The sequence below is a fragment of the Salmo trutta genome, unplaced genomic scaffold (genome assembly GCF_901001165.1).
Source record: "Salmo trutta unplaced genomic scaffold, fSalTru1.1, whole genome shotgun sequence".
In the NCBI taxonomy this organism is placed as follows: Eukaryota; Metazoa; Chordata; class Actinopteri; order Salmoniformes; family Salmonidae; genus Salmo; species Salmo trutta.
Window position 1 is genome coordinate 128,483 of NW_021822554.1, and position 13,857 is coordinate 142,339.

A 13,857-nucleotide genomic window follows, 5' to 3' on the forward strand; every position below is an offset into this window, starting at 1 on the left:
ACAGCGTTTCCACTGGGTGATCTAGACATCTGCCAGATCAGCCTCCTACAGCGTTTCCACTGGGTGATCTAGACATCTGCCAGATCAGCCTCCTACAGCGTTTCCACTGGGTGATCTAGACATCTGCCAGATCAGCCTCCTACAGCGTTTCCACTGGGTGATCTAGACATCTGCCAGATCAGCCTCCTACAGCGTTTCCACTGGGTGATCTAGACATCTGCCAGATCAGCCTCCTACAGCGTTTCCACTGGGTGATCTAGACATCTGCCAGATCAGCCTCCTACAGCGTTTCCACTGGGTGATCTAGACATCTGCCAGATCAGCCTCCTACAGCGTTTCCACTGGGTGATCTAGACATCTGCCAGATCAGCCTCCTACAGCGTTTCCACTGGGTGATCTAGACATCTGCCAGATCAGCCTCCTACAGCGTTTCCACTGGGTGATCTAGACATCTGCCAGATCAGCCTCCTACAGCGTTTCCACTGGGTGATCTAGACATCTGCCAGATCAGCCTCCTACAGCGTTTCCACTGGGTGATCTAGACATCTGCCAGATCAGCCCCCTACAGCGTTTCCACTGGGTGATCTAGACATCTGCCAGATCAGCCTCCTACAGCGTTTCCACTGGGTGATCTAGACATCTGCCAGATCAGCCTCCTACAGCGTTTCCACTGGGTGATCTAGACATCTGCCAGATCAGCCTCCTACAGCGTTTCCACTGGGTGATCTAGACATCTGCCAGATCAGCCTCCTACAGCGTTTCCACTGGGTGATCTAGACATCTGCCAGATCAGCCTCCTACAGCGTTTCCACTGGGTGATCTAGACATCTGCCAGATCAGCCTCCTACAGCGTTTCCACTGGGTGATCTAGACATCTGCCAGATCAGCATCCTACAGCGTTTCCACTGGGTGATCTAGACATCTGCCAGATCAGCCCCTACAGCGTTTCCACTGGGTGATCTAGACATCTGCCAGATCAGCCCCCTACAGCGTTTCCACTGGGTGATCTAGACATCTGCCAGATCAGCCCCCTACAGCGTTTCCACTGGGTGATCTAGACATCTGCCAGATCAGCCTCCTACAGCGTTTCCACTGGGTGATCTAGACATCTGCCAGATCAGCCTCCTACAGCGTTTCCACTGGGTGATCTAGACATCTGCCAGATCAGCATCCTACAGCGTTTCCACTGGGTGATCTAGACATCTGCCAGATCAGCCTCCTACAGCGTTTCCACTGGGTGATCTAGACATCTGCCAGATCAGTCCCCTACAGCGTTTCCACTGGGTGATCTAGACATCTGCCAGATCAGCCTCCTACAGCGTTTCCACTGGGTGATCTAGACATCTGCCAGATCAGCATCCTACAGCGTTTCCACTGGGTGATCTAGACATCTGCCAGATCAGCCTCCTACAGCGTTTCCACTGGGTGATCTAGACATCTGCCAGATCAGCCCCCTACAGCGTTTCCACTGGGTGATCTAGACATCTGCCAGATCAGCCTCCTACAGCGTTTCCACTGGGTGATCTAGACATCTGCCAGATCAGCCTCCTACAGCGTTTCCACTGGGTGATCTAGACATCTGCCAGATCAGCATCCTACAGCGTTTCCACTGGGTGATCTAGACATCTGCCAGATCAGCCTCCTACAGCGTTTCCACTGGGTGATCTAGACATCTGCCAGATCAGCCGCCTACAGCGTTTCCACTGGGTGATCTAGATATCTACTAGATCATGGAAGGGATTTGCTCGTGGCTAAAATGATTAAGTAAGGTAGTTAGGTCGGCCACACTATAAAGGGCAGAGCCTACAACAGTGTTGCCACTAATGGGTTCTATCTGTCTCTAGAAAACTAAATTAAAAAAATGGGCCGTTTCCCGGACACTAACAAAGCCTAGTCCCGGACTAAAAAACACTTTCAATTGAGATTCTCTAATGAGCTTGCTTTTAAATCCAAGGCCTAAACACTATCCAGGAACCCACCCCCAAGACTGTTGTCAGAGTTCTGCCATGAACAACACAGGTCTGAAAGAGTCTGGCACCAACATGCAGGCCTACACTTCTTAGGAAAGTGTAGGGCAACAAGTTTGTTGAAGGCCCAGTGCAGTCAAAAACCTGATTTTCCTGGGTTTTATATACATTTCCACAATATGAGGTTGGAATAATACTGTGAATATGATAATGCCCTTTTGGTGATAGAGCTGTTTGAAAAGACCGGTGACATTTCAGCCTGTTTAGGTGGGATTGAGTTTTAGCCTGCATGGTGACTAGAGGTCGACCGATTATGATTTTTCAACGCCGATGCCGATTATTGGAGGACCCAAAAAGCCGATACCGATTAATCGGGCGATTTTTTTTAAATTTATTTATTTGTAATAATGACAATTACAACAATACTGAATGAACACTTATTTTAACTTATTATGATACATCAATACAATCAATTTAGCCTCAAATAAATAATTTAGCCTCAAATAAATAATGAAACATGTTCAATTTGGTTTAAATAATGCAAAAACAAAGTGTTGGAGAAGAAAGTAAAAGTGCAATATGTGCCATGTAAAAAAGCTAACGTTTAAGTTCCTTGCTCAGAACATGAGAACATATGAAAGCTGGTGGTTCCTTTTAACATGAGTCTTTAATATTCCCAGGTAAAATGTTTTAGGTTGTAGTTATTATAGGAATTATAGGACTATTTCTCTCTATACGATTTGTATTTCATATACCTTTGACTATTGGATGTTCTTATAGGCACTTTAGTATTGCCAGTGTAATAGTATAGCTTCCGTCCCTCTCCTCGCTCCTACCTGGGCTCGAACCAGGAACACATCGACAACAGCCACCCTCGAAGCAGCGTTACCCATGTAGAGCAAGGGGAACAACTACTCCAAGTCTCAGAGCGAGTGACGTTTGAAACGCTATTAGCGCGCACCCGGCTAACTAGCCATTTCACATCGGTTACACCAGCCTAATCTTGGGAGTTGACAGGCTTGAAGTCAAAAACGGCACAATGCATTGCGAAGGGCTGCTGGCAAAACGCACGAAAGTGCTATTTTGAATGAATGCTTACGAGCCTGCTGCTGCCTACCATCGCTCAGTCAGACTGCTCTATCAAATCATAGACTTAATTATAACATAATAACACATAGAAATACGAGCCTTAGGTCATTAATATGGTCGAATCCGGAAACTATCATCTCGAAAACAAAACGTTATTCCTGTTACATTGCACAACCTTCAATGTTATGTCATAATTACGTAAAATTCTGGCAAATTAGTTTGCAACGAGCCAGGCGGCCCAAACTGTTGCATATACCCTGACTGAGTGCAATGAACGCAAAATGACAATTTCACCTGGTTAATATTGCCTGCTAACCTGGATTTCTTTTAGCTAAATATGCAGGTTTAAAAATATATACTTCTGTGTATTGATTTTAAGAAAGGCATAGATGTTTATGGTTAGGTACAGTCGTGCAACGATTGTGCTTTTTTCGCAAATGCGCTTTTGTTAAATCATCCCCCGTTTTGCGAAGTCGGCTGTCTTTGTTAGGAAGAAAGTCTTCACAGTTCGCAACGAGCCAGGCGGCCCAAAATGCTGCATATACCCTGACTCTGTTTGCAAGAGAAGTGACACATTTTCCCTAGTTAAAAGAAATTCATGTTAGAAGGCAATATTAACTAAATATGCAGGTTTAAAAATATATACTTGTGTATTGATTTTAAGAAAGGCATTGATGTTTATGGTTAGGTACACATTGGTGCAACGACAGTGCTTTTTTCACGAATGCGCTTGTTAAATCATCACCCGTTTGTCGAAGTAGGCTGTGATTCAATGATAAATTAACAGGCACCACATCGATTATATGCAACGCAGGACAAGTTAGATAAACTAGTAATATCATCAACCATGTGTAGTTAATTAGTGATTATGTTAAGATTGATAGTTTTTTCTAAGTTTAATGCTAGCTAGCAACTTACCTTGGCTCCTTGCGTAACAGGAAGTCAGCCAGCCACGCAGTCTCCTCGTGCAGTGCAATGTAATCGGCCATAATCGGTGTCCAAAAATGCCGACTATGAAAACTTGAAATCGGCCCTAATTAAATCGGCCATTCCAATTAATCAGTTGCTCAAGTTCATTTTTTTTGTCTTATTTCTTGTTTGCTTCAAAAAAAATATTGTGCATCTTCAAAGTGGTAGGCATGTTGTGTAAATTAAAATGATAAAACCCCCCCAAACAAATCTATTTTAATTTCAGGTTATAAGGCAACAAAATAGGAAAAATGCCAAGGGGGTAAATACTTTGACAAGCCAATGTACATCCAACATTACATAATCTTACCCACAATCCCCAGAGAGAGAGCAAGAATAAAACAGTTTGCTTGAGAGTAGGGTATTATTATATAACTATTCCAGAGCGCATGAAAAAAGATAGAGATAATGAAAGAGTTGAGCAACGGACCAACAGTAGAAGAGGTTAAACTTCAAAAACATGGTTAGAATCCTGGTAGCCAGGCTACTGTTGAAACGTTCTTTAAAACATGGTTAGAATCCTGGTAGCCAGGCTACTGTTGAAACGTTCTTTAAAACATGGTTAGAATCCTGGTAGCCAGGCTACTGTTGAAACGTTCTTTAAAACATGGTTAGAATCCTGGTGGACAGGCTACTGTTGAAACGTTCTTTAAAACATGGTTAGAATCCTGGTAGCCAGGCTACTGTTGAAACGTTCTTTAAAACATGGTTAGAATCCTGGTAGCCAGGCTACTGTTGAAACGTTTTTTAAAACATGGTTAGAATCCTGGTAGCCAGGCTACTGTTGAAACGTTCTTTAAAACATGGTTAGAATCCTGGTAGCCAGGCTACTGTTGAAACGTTCTTTAAAACATGGTTAGAATCCTGGTAGCCAGGCTACTGTTGAAACGTTATCTTACCAGACTGGAGCTATCGTTGCAGCTGTATCCTCAGCAGATTCACTGTGTGTGCGCGTTTCTTACTCCTGCCGTGCTGTGTGTGTCCAGTATGTGTGTGTGGAGAAGCGTGGTAGCGCTGTGCTTTTCAACAGCTGCACTACAAGGTCATTGGAATGAGTCAGTGTGAAAACATGGGTTCTACTGCCACCTACTGGTGAACTGGAGAAACAGCAGCTATGTAAATGACGTTCAGGCATGTTGGCGCAGGGCCAGAGCAAAAGCCTCCACACGCAAAGGCGAGGTAGACAACCAGGGGTAGCCTTTTCTAATCGGAGGCTGTGCTGGATGGATGTCTGCTTTTTCTCCAGCCCTTCTCGAACATACCCGACTCAAATCTATGAATCAAGCTCCTGGTGTTAGAGTAGGGCTGGAGCAAAAGCCTGCAATGCCTGCAGTTGCTGTCTCAAAGGAGGAGGAGAGCCTTTGAAGTAATGCCAGCGCTTTGGTGGTTAAATAATTGGAATGACTTTTGGAATTTGTGGAACAAACATGCACATTCCCAACTTGCATAAATGGAGGCATATATATATATATATACTGCTCAAAAAAATAAAGGGAACACTTAAACAACACAATGTAACTCCAAGTCAATCACACTTCTGTGAAATCAAACTGTCCACTTAGGAAGCAACACTGATTGACAATAAATTTCACATGCTGTTGTGCAAATGGAATAGACAACAGGTGGAAATTATAGGCAATTAGCAAGACACCCCCAATAAAGGAGTGGTTCTGCAGGTGGGGACCACAGACCACTTCTCAGTTCCTATGCTTCCTGGCTGATGTTTTGGTCACTTTTGAATGCTGGCGGTGCTTTCACTCTAGTGGTAGCATGAGACGGAGTCTACAACCCACACAAGTGGCTCAGGTAGTGCAGCTCATCCAGGATGGCACATCAATGCGAGCTGTGGCAAGAAAGTTTGCTGTGTCTGTCAGCGTAGTGTCCAGAGCATGGAGGCGCTACCAGGAGACAGGCCAGTACATCAGGAGACGTGGAGGAGGCCGTAGGAGGGCAACAACCCAGCAGCAGGACCGCTACCTCAGCCTTTGTGCAAGGAGGAGCAGGAGAAGCACTGCCAGAGCCCTGCAAAATGACCTCCAGCAGGCCACAAATGTGCATGTGTCTGCTCAAACGGTCAGAAACAGACTCCATGAGGGTGGTAATGAGGGCCCGACGTCCACAGGTGGGGGTTGTGCTTACAGCCCAACACCGTGCAGGACGTTTGGCATTTGCCAGAGAACACCAAGATTGGCAAATTCGCCACTGGCGCCCTGTGCTCTTCACAGATGAAAGCAGGTTCACACTGAGCACGTGACAGATGTGACAGTCTGGAGACGCCGTGGAGAACATTCTGCTGCCTGCAACATCCTCCAGCATGACCGGTTTGGCGGTGGGTCAGTCATGGTGTGGGGTGGCATTTCTTTGGGGGTCCGCACAGCCCTCCATGTGCTCGCCAGAGGTAGCCTGACTGCCATTAGGTACCGAGATGAGATCCTCAGACCCCTTGTGAGACCATATGCTGGTGCGGTTGGCCCTGGGTTCCTCCTAATGCAAGACAATGCTAGACCTCATGTGGCTGGAGTGTGTCAGCAGTTCCTGCAAGAGGAAGGCATTAATGCTATGGACTGGCCCACCAGTTCCCCAGACCTGAATCCAATTGAGCACATCTGGGACATCATGTCTCGCTCCATCCACCAACGCCACGTTGCACCACAGACTGTCCAGGAGTTGGCGGATGCTTTCGTCCAGGTCTGGGAGGAGATCCCTCAGGAGACCATCCGCCACCTCATCAGGAGCATGCCCAGGCGTTGTAGGGAGGTCATACAGGCACGTAGAGGCCACACACACTACTGGGCCTCATTTTGACTTGTTTTAAGGACATTACATCAAAGTTGGATCAGCCTGTAGTGTGGTTTTCCACTTTAATTTTGAGTGCGACTCCAAATCCAGACCTCCATGGGTTGATAAATTGGATTTCCATTGATTATTTTTGTGTGATTTTGTTGTCAGCACATTCAACTACGTAAAGAAAAAAGTATTTAATAAGATTATTTCTTTCATTCAGATCTAGGATGTGTTGTTTAAGTGTTCCCTTTATTTTTTTGAGCAGTATATATATATATATATATATATATATATATATATATATATATATATATATATATATATATATATATATTAAGCGAGATTACCCCTGATACAATACCCCTGACATGAATCATAACATTGTTGCATTTTCTAATGATGCTTTTAGAGTAGTGTCAGCCCAAAGAAATGTTACCAGTTTGGCTTATCTCAACAACAGCGCAATTAACTATATTGTAGTGACTTGAACCCAACACTTAGCGACCTCGTCAAAAGGTTTGGACCTCTTTGCGTAACGGTTTTGATTTGACCTGGTTTCGAGTCCCAGTCGGGGACACCCCCCGAATTTGCTACAATATCTAAGTTACACCTTTACAAGATGTCCATCTTGAAATCAGTAAGAGAACATTTCAAACTTTAGCATTAATCTTGGATAGTTAAGAGTAGATACACATTTTATCTGACTCGTTGAGTGATTGTACTGTAAAATTGTTACAAAACCAACTCACCGGTTATGGAACCTGCGGAGCATTTCTGCCATGTTTGGATCGCATGTTTCTTCCGTTTATTGTTATTAAGATTGCCGATGTGTGTCACCGAATAATAAGGAGAACCGGCCCGTGAATTCAGCAACCCCGGGTTCATCACCAGCATGCGGTGGGTGGACGCACAGAAAGTCGGTAACTCTTTAGGCAGCGTCAGTAGACTACTTCACAGCCGTGACGCCGCAGGACTTTGATGATACATGGCGATTGCTGCGTTTGCCGGTGGTGGTTCCATCTCTTTTTCACCGGGGCTCTGCCCACCTGTGGGGTAATTACCGTTTATCTCCCTGTGTGCGTGCATGTCGCGGATCGGATTACCGGTTAAAAGGTATTCAAAAACGATGTTAACGTCTCTTTAGTCGTCTTGAGCCTTGTGAGATTGGGCAAAAAACGAAACCTAAATTCTCCAGCTTCAGAAATGACACTTCCCGTCACTCTTTCGTAACTAGGGACTCCGCTTCTCCTTTCGTAATAACAAGGCCTGCCAAGCGGGTTGGCAGCGTGCCACTTAGTACAGAGGTTTTGGAACCACTTCAGATTCTGAAAGAAAAACTATTCTGAAAGCAACGTTACTCTCTTTACACTGGCAACCATATAAAACGCATATCGTGATACTTGGGCAAATTCAAGGCATACAATTACATTTGAAATCCCTAAAAATAAATACTGCATGGGGTCTTAGTTTAATTTCCTTCCTCGATCACACCGACAGTGTAATGCATTTTGGTACAACATAAGTACCTTCATGTCCAATGGAACGTTGCGTTTGCCTTGCAGTGCGTTCTTTGTGGCGTTACGGTGACGTATGCGTCAAACTGTACGCGTCAAACTGTATGCGTGGACGGCTTGACAGAAATGGTAGCAGAAGGTGAATGTTGAACACATATCCAGATGATGCTTCGTTCTATTTTGCGCTAAAACACTCTGTGTGATCAAGGCGTTAGTCCTATATTGCGGGGTTTCTGAACTCGGTCCTAGGGCCCCCTCCTGGGTGCACGTTTTGGGGGTTTTCCTAGCACTACACAGCTGATTCAAATAACCAACTCATCATCAAGCTTTGATCATTTGAATCAGCTGTGTAGTGCTAGGAAAACTAAATGTTCACCCAGGGGGGAAACCCTGCTCAATTAGATACACAGCTTCCTCTCCCTCTGGTTTACTACCTCTAGCTGTATGTCCCACCACCCCTGTACTCCAACACAGCCTTCTCTACCTCTGGTTTACTACCTCTAGCTGTATGTCCCACCACCCCTGTACTCCAACACAGCCTCCTCTCCCTCTGGTTTACTACCTCTAGCTGTATGTCCCACCACATCTGTACTCCAACACAGCCTCATCTCCTCAGGTTTACTACCTCTAGCTGTATGTCTCACCACCCCTGTACTCCGAAACACAGCCTCCTCTCCCTCTGGTTTACTACCTCTAGCTGTATGACTCACCACCCTTGTACTCCAACACAGCTTCCTCTCCCTCTGGTTTACTACCTCTAGCTTTATGTCCCACCACCCCTGTACTCCAACACAGCCTCCTCTACCTCTGGTTTACTACCTCTAGCTGTATGTCTCACCACCCCTGTACTCCAACACAGCCTCCTCTACCTCTGGTTTACTACCTCTAGCTGTATGTCCCACCACCCTTGTGTTTCATAAAGCACCTAGCATCCCAAATGGCACCATGTTGCCTTTATAGTACAGGAGGTTGGTGGCATCTTAGTTGGGGAGGACGGGCTCGTGGTGATGGTATAAAACACATGGTTTCTATGTGTTTGATTCCATTCCATTCTCTCTCAGACACTATTATGAACCGTCCTCCCCTCAGCAGCCTCCACTGACGTAGTACTTTACTTCTGACCAGAGTATTAGGCAATAGGGTGCCATTTGGGACATCCTATGATCCACAAGTAAACACACAGATCAATTTTCTGGGCCAGGGTCCAGTATTAAGCCATAAGCCAAGGGAAATCAGCCAGGACCGACGGGCCAGGGTTCAGTATTGAGCCATAAGCCAAGTGAAATCAGCCAGGACTGATGGGTCAGGATCCAGTATTAAACCATGACCTGAGGGAAATCAGCCAGGACTGATGGGCCAGGATCCAGTATTAAACCATGACCTGAGGGAAATCAGCTAGGACTGATGGGTCAGGATCCAGTATTAAGCCATAAGCCAAGGGAAATCAGCCAGGACCGACGGGCCAGGGTTCAGTATTGAGCCATAAGCCAAGTGAAATCAGTCAGGATGGATGGGCCAGGATCCAGTATTAAGCTATGACCCAAGGGTGACCTGTGTATCCTCTACAGACTACTGCATGTTGACCTAAGTATCCTCTACAGACTACTGCATGTTGACCTGTGTATCCTCTACAGACTACTGCATGTTGACCTGTGTATCCTCTAGACAGACTAATGCATGTTGACCTGTGTATCCTCTACAGACTACTGCATGTTGACCTGTGTATCCTCTACAGACTACTGCATGTTTACATTTACATTTACGTCATTTAGCAGACGCTCTTATCCAGAGCGACTTACAGTTGTGAATGCATACATTTCATACATTTTTTTTTTTTTTTTTCTGTGCTGGCCCCCCGTGGGAATCGAACCCACAACCCTGGTGTTGCAAACACCATGCTCTACCAACTGAACTACAGGGAGCTATGTTGACCTGTGTATCCTCTACAGACTACTGCATGTTGACCTGTGTATCCTCCAGACAGACTACTGCATGTTGACCTGTGTATCCTCTACAGACTACTGCATGTTGACCTGTGTATCCTCTACAGACTACTGCATGTTGACCTGTGTATCCTCCAGACAGACTACTGCATGTTGACCTGTGTATCCTCTAGACAGACTACTGCATGTTGACCTGTGTATCCTCTACAGACTACTGCATGTTGACCTGTGTATCCTCTAGACAGACTACTGCATGTTGACCTAAGTATCCTCTACAGACTACTGCATGTTGACCTGTGTATCCTCTACAGACTACTGCATGTTGACCTGTGTATCCTCTAGACAGACTACTGCATGTTTACCTGTGTATCCTCTACAGACTACTGCATGTTGACCTGTGTATCCTCTACAGACTACTGCATGTTGATCTGTGTATCCTCTACAGACTACTGCATGTTGACCTGTGTATCCTCTATAGACTACTGCATGTTGACCTGTGTATCCCCTACAGACTACTGCATGTTGACCTGTGTATCCTCTACAGACTACTGCATGTTGACCTGTGTATCCTCTACAGACTACTGCATGTTGACCTGTGTATCCTCCAGACAGACTACTGCATGTTGACCTGTGTATCCTCTACAGACTACTGCATGTTGACCTGTGTATCCTCTAGACAGACTACTGCATGTTGACCTGTGTATCCTCTACAGACTACTGCATGTTGACCTGTGTATCCTCCAGACAGACTACTGCATGTTGACCTGTGTATCCTCTACAGACTACTGCATGTTAACCTGTGTATCCTCTACAGACTACTGCATGTTTACCTGTGTATCCTCTACAGACTACTGCATGTTGACCTGTATATCCTCTACAGACTACTGCATGTTGACCTGTATATCCTCTACAGACTACTGCATGTTGATCTGTGTATCCTCTACAGACTACTGCATGTTGACCTGTGTATCCTCTACAGACTACTGCATGTTGACCTGTATATCCTCTACAGACTACTGCATGTTGATCTGTGTATCCTCTACAGACTACTGCATGTTGACCTGTGTATCCTCTATAGACTACTGCATGTTGACCTGTGTATCCCCTACAGACTACTGCATGTTGACCTGTGTATCCCCTACAGACTACTGCATGTTGACCTGTGTATCCTCTACAGACTACTGCATGTTGACCTGTGTATCCTCCAGACAGACTACTGCATGTTGACCTGTGTATCCTCCAGACAGACTACTGCATGTTGACCTGTGTATCCTCCAGACAGACTACTGCATGTTGACCTGTGTATCCTCTACAGACTACTGCATGTTGATCTGTGTATCCTCTACAGACTACTGCATGTTGACCTGTATATCCTCTACAGACTACTGCATGTTGATCTGTGTATCCTCTACAGACTACTGCATGTTGACCTGTGTATCCTCTATAGACTACTGCATGTTGACCTGTGTATCCCCTACAGACTACTGCATGTTGACCTGTGTATCCTCTACAGACTACTGCATGTTGACCTGTGTATCCTCCAGACAGACTACTGCATGTTGACCTGTGCATCCTCTACAGACTACTGCATGTTGACCTGTGTATCCTCTAGACAGACTACTGCATGTTGACCTGTGTATCCTCTACAGACTACTGCATGTTGACCTGTGTATCCTCCAGACAGACTACTGCATGTTGACCTGTGTATCCTCTACAGACTACTGCATGTTGACCTGTGTATCCTCTACAGACTACTGCATGTTGACCTGTGTATCCTCCAGACAGACTACTGCATGTTGACCTGTGTATCCTCTACAGACTACTGCATGTTAACCTGTGTATCCTCTACAGACTACTGCATGTTTACCTGTGTATCCTCTACAGACTACTGCATGTTGACCTGTATATCCTCTACAGACTACTGCACGTTGACCTGTGTATCCTATAGCCTACATGCACATATAACTGCAGTCAGTGTTCCAACTTAGCATATAGTGCTACCTCCCTGACCCAGCCTCTGACTAGGCTTGCCCCAGGGTCCTCCATCTCCCTGACCCAGCCTCTGACTGGGCTTGACCCAGGGTCCTCCATCTCCCTGAACCAGCCTCTGACTGGGCTTGACCCAGGGTCCTCCATCTCCCTGAACCAGCCTCTGACTGGGCTTGACCCAGGGTCCTCCATCTCCCTGAACAAGCCTCTGACTGGGCTTGACCCAGGGTCCTCCATCTTCCTGAACCAGCCTATGACTGGGCTTGACCCAGGGTCCTCCATCTCCCTGAACCAGCCTCTGACTGGGCTTGACCCAGGGTCCTCCATCTCCCTGAACAAGCCTCTGACTTGGTTTGACCCAGGGTCCTCCATCTTCCTGAACCAGCCTCTGACTGGGCTTGACCCATGGTCCTCTATCAAGCTACTGTGTATCTGTGTATCAAATTCTATTCTTTGTGTGAAATATAAAATAAATTCTATAAAATAAGAGCAAAGTTATGGTGGGCAGAATATTTGGTATTTTAGACAAATCCCCAAAATACACACATTCAAGTTAGCAATTAAATAGTTTTACTGTGAATAGGAGAGGAGAGGCGGCAGAGGAGAGGAGGCAGAGGAGAGGAGGAGGAGGCGGAGGAGAGGAGGCGGAGGAGAGAAGAGGAGGTGGAGGAGAGGAGACGAGGAGGCAGAGGACAAGAGGAGGCAGAGGACGAGAGGAGGAAGCGGAGGAGGAAGAGAGGAGGCGGAGGAGGAAGAAAGGAGGCGGAAGAGTGGAGGCAGAGGTGGTGGAGAGGAGGCGGAGAGGAGAGGAAGGGGAGGAGGAAGAGAGGAGGTGGAGGAGGAAGAGCGGAGGTGGAAGAGAGGATGCCCAAGAAACCACTACTAAAAGACACCAATAAGAAGAGATTTGCTTGGGCCAAGAAATACGAGCAATGGACATTAGACTGGTGGAAATCTGTCCTTTGGTCTGATGAGTTCAAATTTGAGATTTTGGGTTCCAACCACCGTGTCTTTGTGAGATGCAGAGTAGGTGAACGGATCTCCGCACTTGTGGTTCCCACCGTGAAGCATGGAGGAGGAGGTGTGATTGTGTGGGGGTGATTTATTTAGAATTCAAGGCACCAGCATGGCCATCACAGCATTCTGCAGCGATACGCCATCCCATCTGGTTTGCGCTTAGTGGGACTATCATTTGTTTTTCAACAGGACAATGACCCAACACACCTCCAGGCTGTGTAAGGGCTATTTGACCAAGAAGGAGAGTGATGGAGTGCTGCATCAGATGACCTGATCTCCAAAATCACCTGACCTCAACCCAATTGAGATGGTTTGGGGTGACTTGGACTGCAGAGTGAAGGAAAAGCAGTCAACAAGTGCTCAGCATATGTGGGAACTCCTTCAAAACTGTTGAAAAAGCATTCCTCATGAATCTAGTTGAGAGAATTCCAAGAGTGTGCAAAGCTGTCATCAAGGCAAAGGGTGGCTACTTTGAAATATATAAAATATATACTGTTCAAAAAAATAAAGGGAACACTTAAACAACACAATGTAACTCCAAGTCAATCACACTTCTGTGAAATCAAACTGTCCACTTAGGAAGCA

At 46.0% G+C, this 13,857-nt stretch overlaps 1 protein-coding gene across 2 annotated transcripts in view; it reads right to left on the reverse strand.

The window, feature by feature from the left end:
* LOC115182606 (nocturnin) overlaps positions 1 to 8,009 on the reverse strand; it is a 28,977-nt gene extending 20,968 nt beyond the window's left edge. The window contains exon 1 of one of the 2 annotated variants that reach the window (XM_029744144.1): positions 7,559 to 8,009. In XM_029744144.1, coding sequence (XP_029600004.1) covers positions 7,559 to 7,703 — 145 coding nt within the window. In that variant the 5' untranslated portion in view covers positions 7,704 to 8,009. Of the gene's footprint in view, positions 1 to 4,924; positions 5,417 to 7,558 lie in introns of those variants that run through there. The other variant, XM_029744147.1, reaches the window with a different exon arrangement.
* Positions 8,010 to 13,857: the final 5,848 nt, after the last annotated feature.